General features: G+C 39.7%; 1 protein-coding gene across 1 annotated transcript; it reads left to right on the top strand.

Moving 5' to 3' along the window:
* Positions 1–172: 172 nt before the first annotated feature.
* Positions 173–14,923, top strand: LOC131294126 (homeotic protein proboscipedia-like). The gene is made up of 5 exons (XM_058322171.1): positions 173–387; positions 6,384–6,606; positions 6,869–6,965; positions 14,088–14,242; positions 14,357–14,923. Exons 1-5 carry the CDS (start codon positions 173–175, stop codon positions 14,921–14,923), a joined length of 1,257 nt encoding a protein of 418 aa, XP_058178154.1.
* The last annotated feature ends 1,515 nt before the right edge of the window (positions 14,924–16,438 follow it).

Below are 16,438 nucleotides of genomic sequence, written 5' to 3'. Positions count from 1 at the left end.
TGCATACATGATAGAGGACAGTGAAAAGAGAGCTTAAAGTGAACTGTGTGCAACGATTTCAATTCGATTAATCGCTGAATCAGCAATGAGTGGTGCAGGACAGCATAACGGTGCTGTGGAGACAAGTGAAACAGCGACGGGACTTTTAACAGGAAGTGAGCTCAACTCAAACATGGATGCTGTGTCTGGTACTGGATCGGACGTCCTGTGCAGGACCACGAAAACTAGCAACAATGCAAATTCATTTCGCATTGAGGCACTGCTTGCCAGCAAAGAGCAGGATGCAACTACAGGCCAACAAACATCACCAACCCTGGCGAAGGACAACCACTCGCACGGTGATCTGATGGGTGATGGACTTAACGGAAGTGATGACCGAAATTCGAGGTAATTCTTCGAAAAATATTGACTTTCGTAACACTTCATAACGTAATCGACCTTATGACCTAATTTGGAAAACGATTTTTATTTCATTTAAACTGATTCCTTCATTTGCTACATACTAATTTTTAAAGCCGAAATCTAGAAATAATGTATTGGAAAGTGTAAACAAACAAGCATCAATCCTAACAAAGCTACGAGGAAATGGACTTCGATTTATCGTCTAGCCTTATAACTGATTTTTGCGACATGATTTGAAAAAATAATATTTATAAGAACCAAACATGGACTTTGCCTTTGCCCTTTGATAACATTGTTCTATACCTTATAGACCTTATTTTAAAAATTGAAAGGCTTGAGTCAGTAGGAATATGCAGAGATGAGCAGAAATTACTTGAAGAACTTCCAATGCAATATGTTATAAAATAGATTTATTCGAATGGAGAATACCAAATACGAAAATAATAAAACCATACAGTTTATTTAATATATCAACCATTAATGCCGTATGCCATTAGTGAAGCAAAAATTACACGATAAAGGATTTTTATAAACGAATTTCATCTGTGAATATTTTTATTTTATGAAGCAGATAAAAAGGTGCTAGCATAATAGAGTTTTGTAGAATCATTCTTTTAAGCCATGTAGGCAATATGTACATGATCATTATCAATAAAATTGTAAACCAAACAAACATAATGAATTCGCCATTGATTCTATTTTCAGTTATAAACATTAAGTACAAAATGCTATCATACAGCCGTTGCCACCTATGTTCAGCTCTAACCCACCTATGATTGAAATAGCTCATCAACTGTTGCCTCTAAAGCAACTAGTATTGAAATAGCTCATTGACAGTTGCCTCTAACGCATCTCATTTTGTCTCTAACTCATCTGACTATGTCCCTAACGCGTCTGGGTTGCCTCAAGCTGAAAAATAAGGAAAAACTAAAGTAATTGTGGTACAATGTATCCATTGCACGACTCCAGGAACAATAAACATTATTATTTTGGTATACTTTAAAGCTATTCTTATGTATTTTTGAATAATTTTGCGTTTAATTTTTACGTATGACAACTAAGAAGCCGGCATTGTGGTGTTCAACTCGTCGGCATAAACGCACTTTCTTAGCTGTCAAGTGACATACATTAATCCAAGCAAGTACGTTTATGCCGCCGAGTTGAACACCGCAATGCAGGCTTCTTAGTTGATACGTATGCAGGCACGTATAAAAATTAAACGTAAAATTATTTAAAAATACATAAGAATAGCTTTAAAGTATACCAACATAATAATGTTAATTGTTCCTGGAGTCTTACAATGTATCATAACCACAATTACTTTGGTTTTTCCTTATTTTTATCCTTGCCTGCGTTAGAGGCATAGTCAGATGAGTTAGAGACAAAATGAGATGCGTTAGAGGCAACTGTCAATGAGCTATTTCAATACCAGTTGCTTTAGAGACAACAGTTGATGAGCTATTTCAAAATAACGTGCGTTAGAGGCAAAATCACCCGCTTTCGAGGCAAAGTTGGCTGGCAACGGCTGTAACGTTCTTGGTGACCCTCTTATCTTACTCATAAAAATAAATGTAATAAGAAAAAGTTGCTAAAACTTAAATGAATAGAATGCAAAGAAAACCATGTTCACCAGTGATCCTCCTATCCGCCATTACTTGCTTGGTTGCTTCGATGATTTCCCCCGTTGGTTTGCATCCTTTCTACCGCGCAGCCGTAGGTGGAGCTAAAATGGCCGCCCAATGGAAGCTGATTGTCCGAATCGCGGAAAACGGACCCGTTGTCTCAAAGTCCCTACTTTTTTTTAGTTCATACTAAAGAATGTAATTACAGTACATTATATCCATCGTTGTTGCTCACTCGAAGTCTGTTTCTTTTTCTTGTACGCTTTTGTTGTTTTATTTAACCACTTTAGCGAGAGAGAAACGTGTAAAAGAGCGAGAAAGGATATATTGATGCTTCGAAGAAAGGACTACGGTTGTCGTGGAGCATCCAAGGAACTGGTGGTGGAAGCTAACGGAAGTAGCACGTCCTGGCTGGCACTAATTGGTGATTAGAGCTTTGCTTGGTTGTAAATAATGAGTCGGTGCCCTTGGGGCGCCCGTTGATTAGCAGAAAATGGCACCTTCAGAAACCGAGCTTAGCATCAACCGCTCGGTGACGGTAGCCACAGTTTATTAGTCATTCGGGAAACTTTGCATCAGTATTCACCTCAAAAAAGCAAAGACTTCGCTTCTTGATCATCTTCGCAGTGGCGGTACTAAAACATGATGATGTTTTCTATTTACACATACACATCCTCTTACTTGGCCATAAAAAGCATTGTATTTTGGTTAACCAAAAAAACATACATTTATTTATTTAATAATCTTTTGCATTGATTTCACCTATATGAATACTGAAAAGCACAGCTCATAACACTTGCAACAGAGAGGATTATTTCTTTAATTCATACTAAGCAAGGGATGTGTTTACATTAAAATGTAAAAGAAATCATATCTTAATGTTAATGCAAATACAAAAGAATTATGTCATGGTTGATATTCTATGGAAAGATATAATTTACTGGTTTTCCCTGTTTATCAGTGTTCAACTAATTTAACAGAAATTAAGAAGATAACAGAAGTGTGCTATATGAAAGAATCTCAAGTTTCATATCACCTTCGGCCCACAATCATTATCGGATGTAATTAAAACTCTTCTGCTGTGACGTCCAAAATCAATTGGATGTTCAATTTTGGCCCGTTTAAATCAATTTTCATTCCACACACTATCTGATGCAACCCTATGCAACGGATACGTTATCATTATCAACTAACCGTGTTCCACCTTGGTATGCCTTGGCTGGCGTTATCTTCGTCGGGTCCATGTTTATGTACCTATTTTGGGGAAGCAGTACATTGCATTACCGTGCACGTAGCGTGGAGATTAATCATCTAGGCAGACAGAAGCAATCACTTACATGACAATTCCAAATTAATTTCCTTACCACCACCACTACCCGTGCGGGACTCTGGCGCACACGTCAATCAGGCCGGAAAACGCCGGAACACACGGCATCGCGTGGTTGGTATCATCGATTTTGATAGACTTATTATTGGCACCTGTGCGTGAACTAGTCACGGCGGAAGGCGTGGTGTACGTGTGCAGCTAATTAATGAGTTTATTTGATAATACGTGTTCACGACACTAATTGATAGATAGTAGTTGCTCCTGGTGTGGCAAGGGCTAGATAACACTTAGATTGTGGCGTTTGTCATATAGGCTAAACCCAGCGTGCAAAATCGTCATGCTATCTCGTTTTGTTGTTAACAATTGTCAATTAGACAGAACGAGAAAGCACGATGATTTTGCGCACTGGGAGTGTTTGGTCATGTCACTTATGAACGGGTGTTTTGAATTTATACACGTAAAATTAAATTGCACCAGTTGTTGGATTGTAAACTATTATCAGAACTAGTAGTATCAAAGTATTTGAGGCGATTGCAAAAATTTTAAAAAAGTATAGTTGTTGTTTTTTTTAAAGATTCATAAAGTAGTAAAGATTAAAATATCAAACCAAACTAACATATGCTACGTTTCTGTTATTTCTGTCCTTGCAAACAAAAATTCCTTTTTGTTTAAAATATATTTAGTATAGTTTCAGTAAGATGAATGTTATTTTAAAGTATTTTCTGTTTTTTTCAAATGCACAACCGCGTCCTAAAATCAATATTTCGTGTCTGCATGATATGTATTTATCCTGAAATGCGATGCTGTTCGTTGAAGCTGGCCGTTCATAGTTCATAGCACTCCAAAGCACAGATATATCCGTTGTCATTCGTTGTGATTTATATCAGAACGAGCAAGCATTTTCAAGTATTTTCTACACGTCGACCAAAATCAGTACGCAATCCATTTATCGCACCGAAGCGCCTAGGACCTTGTACGCCGTCGCTCAAAAAGGTGGCCGTTGCTGGGGAATGGTCCCCTGCCGGGGGGAATTCGAACCGAAATTCAGCCGAGCCCAACAAATCATTGCGCATTAAACGATACATGCGCAATGTGATTGTGTGTTCGATGCTTGATTGCCATTCGCATCAAGGGGGACGAGGGGGTTGGCATGGAACAAACATACATCTAAGCATATACACACACAAACACACATGCAGGACGAATTATGTACTGTGAGTACATCCGACAGGAAGACGGTGGCAAAAGGCACATAAGAAGATGATTGTTGCCATTCGTCGTTCCCTGGAGTGGATGCTACCGTGTGGACGATTGCCTTGAAGACGCCACACGCGGGTTGGGTGCCCTTTTTCGTCCATATTTCATTCGCCAATCAACAATTGTTGCCTCCGCAAATCGTTCGCAGTGTGTGCGTCGTTCGTGACCCGAGCATGTAGAAAGGAAGAAGAGGAAGAAAACTGCTGTGGAAATGGGGAATGATGTGCTTGTATCGATGGTAATTGGATCAGTGTACGTTGTTTGATGGGAGGGTCCTTGCGAAGTCGTGGGAAGCGGCTGAGCAGATCGAAATTCAAGATTGTCGTTAATATGTTTCTCTTGAAAATTTGATCCAAACACACAATTCGGCTTCGAGATAAATCAGGCAAAATGGTTGATTTGTTTGGTTATCTCTGCAGCGAAACTGATCCCAAACATTTACAACTCAATCTTTGCTCTCTTGTGGAAGGTGGAAAAAGGTTATTTTGTTTAACGACTGTTTTCAGCTTTTAATGCTTAATTAAAGGGCTTAATTAAAAAGGGCTTAATTTTATTTGATATTTGATATTATAATAAATTTAAAAAATCGAATATAATTTCAATTTAATATAAGTTCAAACTTTGTGAGGCTCGGTTTAATCACTTGGATTTACATTTAATAATCCTGCATGTTCTCTGAATGCAACATCTGAATCTTTACAACATTGAACCTAGATAACGTTGATTCCTAGAAACAGGGCCCAGTAAGCTTAATTTTTATTAAATCAGCAAGGATATATTTCATAGAACTTGTTTTTTGTTCCTTATAAGTAATAATCTCAACGAATAGCTTTCGTGAATTCTATTTCCCGCTATTCTATTAAATATACTCATTTCGTTAATTATTTTGTTAATCATAATTCAAATCAGTAACATAATTAAAATAAAGTGAAAAATGAAAACAATAAAATATACAAATAATGTTGTTATAGAAAATTAAAACTTTTAGCTTAAATTAAACAAAAATGAAAAAGTTAGCAATAAAGCAAACATATTATATATTTAAACAAAGGCCTTTAGGAGAATGCACTTTAAGTTAAAATAACTATCCTAGCAATAAAACCAGTCTAAAACCAAAGCCAAATTTTCGATAACCATATCAATATCGTAAAATCAAACAAATTAGTCCCCCCAATAAGAAAAGGGTGCAACCAGAAAAGAACACTAAAAACGACAAACCTCCTCTTATCACGAGACCACACGCGACCGAAGCAAATCAAACAGCATTTGCTATCAGACCAGTTATCGGTCCGAGCTTCTGGGATGATTCGGTTGGCCGGTGGGGTTGATGGTCCTTGTTGAACTTATGTGAAGTTATCGTGGCCCTTTAAAAAAAAAATGTTGTCATCGATTGGGCGGACGAGATTTGATTTGATTGACCACAGGAACTAATTGATGCGTCCAGAAAACAGCTCTCCCGGAGAGCGATAAAAAGAGACCTCTAGCGTGTGTCGTCTAGCAATCGATCGATGTGAATCACATCGATTGTTGTATTTGAGCAGCATTGCATTATCAGCTTATCACATTACAGCTAATTTGATTTCGGTAACATCGACTAATTGAAAGTGAACGATAAACATAAAGTCGTTCGAATGGTTTTATGTTGGAACGTGCTCCTGCGTTACGTTGTATTTGGAAATTTAGTTTGAATTTGAAAGTTTTACTTATTTGTTGAACTGGTAAAAAAAACATGTGCCATACTTCCTAATTAGTAGATACATTTTAATCCATTTCAGGTCCGAGTCCACCTTCTCTTCCGACTCGTGCTCGTCCATCAACCCCGGCAGCGTGGAACCGCAGGATATGGACGACTGCGGGATGAGCCAAATGGCGAAGTCCGCCTCCCCGAGCCAACATGACTATCTGCCGTTCTACAACCTCTGCCCGTCGCAGGTTATCTTCACGTCGAATGCGGCCTCCTTCGACACACACCCGGCCGTATGTAACAAAAGTATACCGGTAGGTTCTGGCAAAGCTATCCTGGTGTCCCCATCGGTGCCACTCCGTAAAGCTTCCAATACGCCCTGGGTCGTGCTGTACGGAGGATTATGTAAATTGATATTTATTTTTTCGGCACGTGAAATTATGATAATTCATACGGAATATGAACCAGGTACAACAGACTCGAAAGGAGGAGGCTTGCCGGAGAGGCACCATGTACCAAAACTGCTTGCCACAACGTCCCTTGGCTTCACACCCATGCTCCAAATTTTCCTCACAGGTCGACGCGGGGAATCGGTTCCATTTTATGCAGCTACCTCAGCTCGAGCTTCTAAGGCACCACAACATCTACTATCCCCGAATCACGGAGCTTACAGGTGCGATATAAAAATGATAATGTTCAGTATGCCATTTCTCCCTCAATCTGTGTCCCATTTGAGGCCCGTACGATGTTTCTTTTTTGCATTCGCATTCCCCTGGACTATTTACATATCCATAAATGTAAATGCTACACACACTTGATGGGATTTGCTTTTATACATAGCACCAGATTTGGAAGGCTCCGTGTTTGAGTCGGTATACATTTCAAATCCGGTCAGATTTGTAGCTTTTGATTAAGCTGGTGTTTCAAAATTTTACTTGTTATTTTCGAACTTATTCTTGTGAACCATCTAATGAATTTGAACAATAAAAATAAGCATTTAAATATAAGTTAAACAATCAATCATTATATTTTTCTAACATTCAAATGGACATCAACGCCAATGGACAAGTTGTTTTTTAAATCAAAGTGTAGCATAATGTTCTGATGTGTGTCATTTTGCAAAGTTACGCATGTAAGGAACTTACCACACAACAAAATCATACCAACTCAAGTATGAGGGAATTATGAACACTTGTCCAATAAACTGTACAATCCCATTTTTCTGTCAGTGTTTCTTTTCCTTTCTCCGTGCATTATGCAACGGGGATTTTTGTTTAAGTGATATGAACAGTTAAATTATTTATTCCCGACAGTACTTCAGCTGCTATTTAATCCCAACAGTCTTATTTGCAAACTCTTCGGTCTCACATCGATCAAAGAGTCGCAACTCACGGTATGTGTAAATTCTTGCAGAATTAATTAAATCATCGATAACTGATACTAGATCCGCGCAATGACTACTGTTCCCCCCAAGAACGGGTGGCTAATTTCGTCGTAAAGTGTAGTCAGCCGTTTAATCCCTCCGTTGTTCGGTTTGATTTTTGCATGTGCAAATAATTCCCGTCATCTGCATGAAACTCAATCATATTTCTTTGCCCTCCACTTGTCGATTGTTCCCAATTTGCAATTCCAAACATCAGCACCCGCGTAACCCATCGTCCGGCGAGAACCGTTTACCGTAATCTGGTAATGCAATCAAACCTAGCCATGTTGCAATATATAAATATATCGACGTTGATATTATTTGTGTTACCCCCACGCGTCTGGCGGTCATGTAACCCATCATCTCCAATCGTTTTCGGTACGCAGTTTCCCAGTTACTTCACTTCCTTCGATCGCAGGATCGGTATGATTGATTTTTCACTGCAGAACTGGGGAGACGGGGCGCTCACAAAGGGTGGGTAGGAGGGAGGGCAAAGCAATCGAGTTATCTCCAAATTTGTTAGCATGAGTCCAAACAACCCGCCTACGCAAACAACCGTGGTGGCACGCCGCTGGAATTGATATTTGTCGCGCTGGCGTTCCACCGAAGGAAACAAAACCCGAGGCCCAAGGAAAGGCACGGCCACCGAGATGTGGAAAGATGTGGCGGCTGGTGGCTTGTTGAGTTTCTTTTTGTTTTCGATTTTTCTCCTTTTTTTATGGCACCACCAGAAAGGCGGTCGAAGCCAAATGGGAAGATTTGACAGCCAGGGGGACGGAAGCTGGAGCCCCGAGTATACTACAATCAAGCTAGTGGGTTGGAAAAATCGTTCTTTATGGTTTTTTATGTACCGTACCATCCGTCTCTCAAGGGTTTGGGGAATCGTCGTTGTCATTTGTACGTCACGTAATGTTGTGATTGCAAATTTGCTACCAGTTCATTGATATGCCCCCGAGGAGATCCGTTCGCTTTTTGATATTTTATTTATTTGTCGCTTATCTAGGCAATAGATGCAATAGAAATGTGTGTCTGATTGAGATGTTTTATTTAAGATGAAAAAAAAAATCAAGATGCTTGTTTACTACAACGAATTAAAAGTGTCTTTCAACAATATTTCTTCTACTATTATGATATCTTATCTTCTAAAAAAAGATTTATGGATCATGAATTTGTCAGTTTTCAATTCAGCATTCTGTTTTCTTCTGAAAAATGTTTACATTCTTAAAGATTAACTACTATAGAATATTGGTAGTCGCAATATGAGTGAGAAATACCTTTTTAAAACATATTAAATAAGAACAACGGACAGAAATTTGTTACATTTCAGTGGAAAAATAATGCTTCAACACCAATCGTTTCTGCAAGATTTTCTCTGGATTTCTCATAAAATTTTCTAATCTTCCGTGTTAAGACTGAATGACAGATGATCTTTTATGTGCGTTTCACAACAATGGATTCAAATCAAAACACATCTGCAACACTAGCCACATGCTACGCGTTCCATCCCTTCCGGAATCGTTGTAATTCACTCTAATTGATTCCGATTAATCGCACTATGCAGCCGATTAAAGCCCTGTCGACGATAGTGAAATAAAATAAAAATATTCGTAAGAACACGCACACACACTCCCTTCCCCAGGTACGGTTTTAACAACGCATCCTGGCTGCGCATTTCCCGTGGCTTTCCTTTTTTGCGTGAAAATCATCGCCAACTAGATTATCTAGCAGATCCCAAACAAACACCATCTCTCTAATCACACCGAGGGTTGCATTGGAAAACTTCCGACCATACGGTGTCCGCGATCTTTGCGGTATGGTGCGCGATAAAACCCGCAACACCAGCAAGGGGCCAAGGGAAAATGAGAGAAAAGGGAAAGGACATAGGAAGGCAAGCGAGAGAGAGGAAGAGAGGCATGATGACCCTCTTGGTACACTCTGTATGTTAAATTCCCCCTTTTCGATCCCTTTCGCTTCGGTTCGAGGTCGGTGTTGGCGAACAATCAGCGTCGTCGCAAGGGGTGAATCTCCCTCCAGCGGTAATCTCCGGCGGAAAACTGAGCAAGTGTGTGGTGAAAAACCTGTCGCCGCGTCAGAACGCCCTCGCGGTCCCTCGGTGCCGATCCTCGGCAATCAGGGAAACTTAAACGGCCACTCGGTCTTTTATTATACCGACCATTTAGCATTGTTGATGTCAGCAAGAAAGTGGCGCTACTGCAAGCGTTGAAAAGTCTCTGGAATACGCGTAGTATGAATTTTCATGTCGAACTCTTTTTTGGTCCATACAAAGTTTTTTATTACTCCTGTTTTTCATAGTTAATTCTTTTAAATCATTTGAGATTTGTATTGCAAAGTTCTCTACTTCATGTTATAAGATGATGATAGGAATGTCTTGTAGACACTGTTTATTTGCAATTCAACACCCATTATTTTTCTTCGACGCCGAATTATTTGAAGCACTAAGAACCACAACTGTATTATCATTTAAATTTAATTTATTATTTAAAATTCAAGTAATTGATTTCAATGGAAATAGAGACTGACAACCAAATAGAGACTTGAAATCATTCACCTTTCTTCTGTGTGTTTGCGATTCAATATCCAATAGTTTTTTCAACAGCGAATTATTTTGAGTACTAAAAACCTCAGCTGTATTATCATTTGTATTTTAATTAATTTATTTTGTTATATCAGTTATTGAATTTGAAACTTAGTTGAACGTTGGTTTCAATTGAAACAGAGACTGACAAATAAAGACTTAAAATCATGCACTTTTCTTCTGTGTGTTGTCTTTTTTAAGAGGTGACATTTTTACCCTTTTTAACACAAGTAGTGTTAAAAGATATGGAGCTAAAAGAATAAGATTTGGATGAAATGAATTATGAAAAATTGTAATATACAAATGTAAAATGTTGACTGTTTACTCTTCTAGGTAATTATCAATTAGAAATCGTTGGACCTTACTCAGAGATCAAATGGTACCTTTTCCGCCATGGATCGATACGGTGCTTTACCTCCAGCGAGGAGGGGTGGAAAACTCTTACCACGACGAACCCGAACGAGTCCGTTCCACAAACGGCCAGAGGGAATAAAGTAAATACTTTCGGTTTCAATAATTTGATTGCAGTTAACTAGGGTCACTAATCTTTCTCCGTTATAGGGAATGTTTTTCTCCCTTCCCTTTACCCTGGTTGGTCCCTTCGTTTCGTTCATTTCGCATTTCACCACCCGCCCGCTCGGTTGCTCGTCCCGGACACTCTTTGATTACACAAATATTCCCCTCCCTATCTCCACACCGCACCGCACGCCGAATCCCGGAGGAAACCTCGGGAAAACGGTATCACCGGCGCATTTAACGCCCTTCATATTAGAGACGATAGCAATCAAATTAAACAAATTAACTTTGTACAATGACATCTGTTCTATTTACTCTGCACGCTGATATAGCGTTGGGTGCGTTGAATCGCCGCAGTTCGGTACTGTCCTTCCTTGTTTCTCTCGTTTTCATTTTCCATCACCATTTTCCACCTTCTCTACGGTCTTTTTGCCTCGTTCTCGGTCTCTCCTAGGTAAGCACCAGCTTTGCCCCCCTGCTCCGGTTTGTGATTTATGACATTTCCCTTCGCCCTTTTGATCCCTTTCGCTCTATCACTCGCCCTCCCAGCAGCACTGTCTCGCTTCCACCTTCCATCGATAACCCTCGTTGCGTGGAAGGTTCAAAAATTGCTCGCATATGTGCTAACAGACAAATTACTGATCATCTGATTAGGTACTAATTGAATTATATTCATGGGCTTCGTGCTTCGGGAGCAACATCCCCGTTCGTCCTTCTCCTCCCAAATCCCTCACGATACTATCACTTCGTCTCTCGCCACGGCACTCTCTTCATTCCACCCTATGTCCTCGTCTTTATCACCCATCATCACCCCAGACCACCGACACTGCCGAACTGCAAAACTGCGCCGGAGCCAATTAGCAGCAGCGGGGGCTAAGTGTTTACAATCAATTTGATAATTTGATAAATAAAACCCGGTCGGATACGTCGGATGCACTGGAATGAAGGGGGAAGGACGTTTTACGGCGCGGATGTAAATTGCGGCATCTCTCGGCGGGTTTGTGCCGAGTGGACTCCAGGGGGGCGCGAACGTCCCCGTTTCCGACCACTTGCACTTTGCGACCGTGCTGCACATATTAACCGGTGTCAAGTGCTCTGGTGCCGCCACCAATCGATTAGTGTTCGATAGAGCACCGTTAGTTGCAGTTTGCAAAGTGACGGAGCGTACCGAGGGTTCGAGAAATTTGCATAGTTTGACACGTGGTTGAATGAATATAACATTTGTTTAATAAACATGATCGATGAACTTTAGTTTTCTGATAGGCGATTGAAGAAGAAAAAGAATCGGTTTTAGGAATTTGATAATTAACTTCTTTTTATATTTATATTGTGTCTTAACACTCATACTTAAGGGTCTGACCTAAGACATTTATATATTATAATTATAATCAAAGCTAATACGATGATTTTCGTTAAAAATGTTGCTGATTCAAGTAGGACGCAAACTAATTAATACACATTTCTAGCATCTTATGATTCCCCCTGTACGATATTTCTCCTTTTTCTACTCTTTTTAAATCAATTGGCTGACATTAAACGTCGTTTAGATACATTTAATTTGATTTCATCGTTGCTAACAATAAGAGGAAAACGTTTTCTTTTGAAACATGTGCGGTTATGATTGTGTGTTTACATATGGAAATTGCGTTGAAGATAGATCCATTTTTTTGGTTAAGGATGCTTTTATATTATTAAAACATTTATAGTTTATTTTATTTATTAAGGTCTTAAGGGCGTTGCCGTATTGTTAAAGACATGCTTGGATCTCAGAGCATTTCGTCCCTGCAATTAGGCCTTATTACGGGCTTTCTCGGTTTATGAAAAAGAATTATTGAAATCAGTAATGGTTTGATCCATCATTTCTAAGTTGGTTACGTGCATACAATTTATTTTTATTTTAAATGACTCAACATCCCCTTGTGGGACTAGGCCTTTCTCCCAAGAGAGTTACTGTGACCGACCGACGGTATTTTATAGATTGGTCGTCAGCCGTTCGTAATACTGGGGGTTGCCAGAATCAATCGTGGCGTGTTCTCGAGCAGCGCCTTGAGCCCCCTAAATTATTTTTATTGTTTCCTGTATTATTTATAGTTATTTGAATTAGTTCGTATTTGTTGTAAGTACACTCTACCAAAAACAGTATCGAACGAATAATCTTACGAAAAATCACTTCACTAAACTCTTATCCATCCTCCGTCGGGAACGAACCCAAGCGTTACAATTAATCAACTCTTTCATACCCGTTTATTTATTTATTGTGATCATAAATTATTTATTTATCCTTGCTACCGGATAATGTGGAATACAATGTTAAACCATTTGAACGGTTTGTTAGCTTGCCCGTACAGTCGATTTCTATCGCATTTAGTAAACTCATCCACAGGGAATCATGTACTTCAAACCAGCAAAAGAAAAACGAGTAGGATGAATTTTATGTATCGTCCACATGCATATAATGCAACTGCAATTCAACAAAGAGCTTGCGCTTTTCTTTGGAAAATGCTCGAGAACAATGCAACGAATCGGCTCACGTGGAGTTCATTCTAGGCCACACCCGCGACCGGTGGGTGTGTCCAAAATGAACTTCAATATGGCGTAACCAGCTTGATGGTGGAATTCGGACGGCTTTATGTGCTTTTCGGATAATTTTATAGTCTACTGGAGTGTATTTTGATGCTTTTGGGTGTATTTTTAAATAGGTAACAGAGTTGTAATTGTGTTGCAAGCCCTTCGATTTAAATAGAACGACCATAACCGTTTGAAGGCAATTGAATGGCTTGTGTTCCTATTAACTGAGTTGGTAACGAATTGTAAAGAAGATATTTACTTATCATATGCTCGATTTCCTGGAATAATTCTTTCTTAAAACATTTCCTACCGTCAATAATGTCTAAAATCTACAGACGATATGGAACTCGGAGTTCTACAAATGAATTTTAAAACAATGCAGTTCGACTGCGGATCTACTTTCCGATTTACTCACTGCTTCATTTGACCAGTGACATAGCATTATTAAGCTATTACCATTCTATTTGAGCACTACAGATTAACAGTGCATTAGCGTTCCCCCTTCCGATGGCAGTATACCGCCTGGAACTGTTATGTACGCTCTCCAGCATCTCTTAATGTGCAAACAAAATTAGTCCAACGAGGAAGCAATGCGAAAAGCAAAATATGCTGCAAGCACGTAGAAAAAAAACTTGTTTTCCTCGGCTGATGTTTCTATTTATTTTCTTTTTCTTTTCCTCTTCGAAACACAGGTCAGAACTCGGTATACGGAAAAGCGCGACGACCGCGAACCGCGTTCACTTCGCAGCAGCTACTGGAGCTGGAAAAGCAGTTTAAAGTCAGCAAATATTTATCGAGACCAAAGCGGTACGAAGTGGCCAACAATTTGCTCCTATCTGAAACACAGGTAACCACCGAATGCGTTTTGAAGCACTGCAATGTTTAGAGTGGATTTGTACATTGACTCCGTACGTTTCATTGCCGATTAACATACATTTTTGATTTTATCATTCGGGTAAAGGTAAAAATTTGGTTTCAAAATAGACGCATGAAGTGGAAACGGTCGCGGAAGGTCAACGAGTCAAAAAAGTACAGCAACAGCTCCACCGGCGGCAATAGTGGCAACGCCAACAATAACAGTAGCAGTAACAGCAGTAATAGTAGCAGTAGTAGTAGCAACACCAGTAACCACGGTAACGGAACCATCGGTTCGAGTAACGCCCATGCTGGTGCCACTCAGCAGCATAACGGTTCGAGCTCGACGGGAGCTGCAACCGGATCCAGCGCATCGTTCGGAAGCGCAAACAAACCGTCGGAACATGATGGACGTCCCTTGAGTCGGCAAAACGAGGCCGGAGTGGTGAGTAAATTATCCGGCGTCCTGGATCATCCGAAGGATAAACGTGACAGTAATGGTGTCGCCGGCAAACAACACACGGCGGCCCTTTTCGTCAATCAACAATTTCAAACGGTCGCCGGCAGCGGTCGGGGCGTCGCTGGAAACGCGGACGACATCGTTGGCGTTGGATCCGGTTTGTTTGCCTGTGATCCACCGAATGGATTAAGTTTTCGGCCTTACGTTACGTAAACAGCCGGAAAAATATCACAACGAACCGAGAAAAACTGCACTCCACAGAGATTCGGTTTAGACGAAGCATCGTCACACTCTCAACAATTTATAGAATCGATTAAGTTAGATGGATAAATAAAATAACAATTGGAAACAAAGTAGATAAGTGTGGCTAGGGGTATCATTTGTTCATTTGATTCCCGAATAATGAGAACCAATTTCTCGTTGTTCGGAAAAACTACACTTGTGTGGAAGAATATAAACACGACTTGCTCGATCGGTGGTTAAACTGCAACTCACTTTATTCCAGTTCTTTGCTTACTTATATACACGAGAACTAGTTCTTTCGATGAACGTTGCTATTCGTTACTTCTTAATACTCCTCCTCAACGTTCATTTAAATTCAACATTTGCACCATCTTTGAATGCTTTACATTTCCTAACGGTTTCGTCAATATGTCTGCTCTCATCATTTCCGATGGACAATATTTCAGTTCAATGATTTTCTTTTCACAAAGGTCTTTTATAAAATGTTCCTTTGTATCAATATGTTTCGATCGTCTACCAGATCTTCCTGTCTTAGCGAAAGTTAAACATGCCTGATTATCGCCATATATAGTTATTGGTTTCGTTAAATTTTCTCCTAAGTCAGATAAGAGTTTTCTGAACCACACTAATTCTTGGCATGTCTCGCCCAAGGCTATGTACTCAGCTTCCATTGATGAGAGGCTTACTGAAGTCTGTTTATGGCTCGCCCAAGAAACAGCTCCTCCTGCGACAAAAATCACGTATCCAGTAGTCGATTTTCTAGTGGTCCTATCTTCAGCCCAATCTGAATCGGTATAGGCTTGCACATCCTTTTGGGGATTACCTCCTAATTTCAGTTGCAAATGTCTACTTTTAATCAAATACCTTACTATTCGCTTCGCGGCAACGTAATCTTTCATAGTTGGGTTGCTCATTTTTCGTCCTAGTATGGCAACGCTGGCTGCTATGTCTGGTCTGGCACAGAGGGCAATGTACATTAAACTCCCTATTACGCTTTTGTATTCAGTAATATCCTTAAAAAATTTACTTTCAGAGTCATCCTTTATGTAACCAGTATCCATTGGAGACAATGCTGGTTTCGCTTGACCAAGCCCAACTTTTGTAATAATATCGTCAATGTGCCTCTTTACACTGAGGTTGTAAATTCCCGAATCATCTTTTTGAATTTCCAAACCTAGGAAATATTTTGTTTCTCCTAACCACGTTATCGAAAAATGTCTACGAAGTTCCTCATAAATTTGTTTGATTTCGTCTTCATTATCGTGAGCAATAAGTATATCGTCAACATATACAATTAAGAACATTGTTGTTTTCTTTTTCTTTGTCACGAAAAGTCCTTCGTCTGCCATGCTTTTCTTAAAACCTAAACCTTCCAATACTTTTGTAAGTTTTAAATTCCAGCATCTGGCTGACTGTTTCAGCCCATATATACTACGTTTTATTTTGCAGACTTTCTCCTCCTGACCATTTAGTTCATAATTTGGT

The sequence above is a fragment of the Anopheles ziemanni genome, chromosome 2, assembly GCF_943734765.1.
Source record: "Anopheles ziemanni chromosome 2, idAnoZiCoDA_A2_x.2, whole genome shotgun sequence".
In the NCBI taxonomy this organism is placed as follows: domain Eukaryota; kingdom Metazoa; phylum Arthropoda; class Insecta; order Diptera; family Culicidae; genus Anopheles; species Anopheles ziemanni.
Note: the sequence above shows the minus strand (reverse complement) of the source record. Positions and strands in the feature narration are given on the sequence as shown.

Coding starts and splice junctions, on each gene's coding strand:
- LOC131294126 (XM_058322171.1), top strand. CDS start 173: ATGGATGCTGTGTCTGGTACTGGATCGGACGTCCTGTGCAGGACCACG. Junction 6,966..14,087: donor CCGAATCACGGAGCTTACAG/GTGCGATATAAA, acceptor TTCGAAACACAG/GTCAGAACTCGGTATACGGA. Junction 14,243..14,356: donor TGCTCCTATCTGAAACACAG/GTAACCACCGAA, acceptor ATTCGGGTAAAG/GTAAAAATTTGGTTTCAAAA.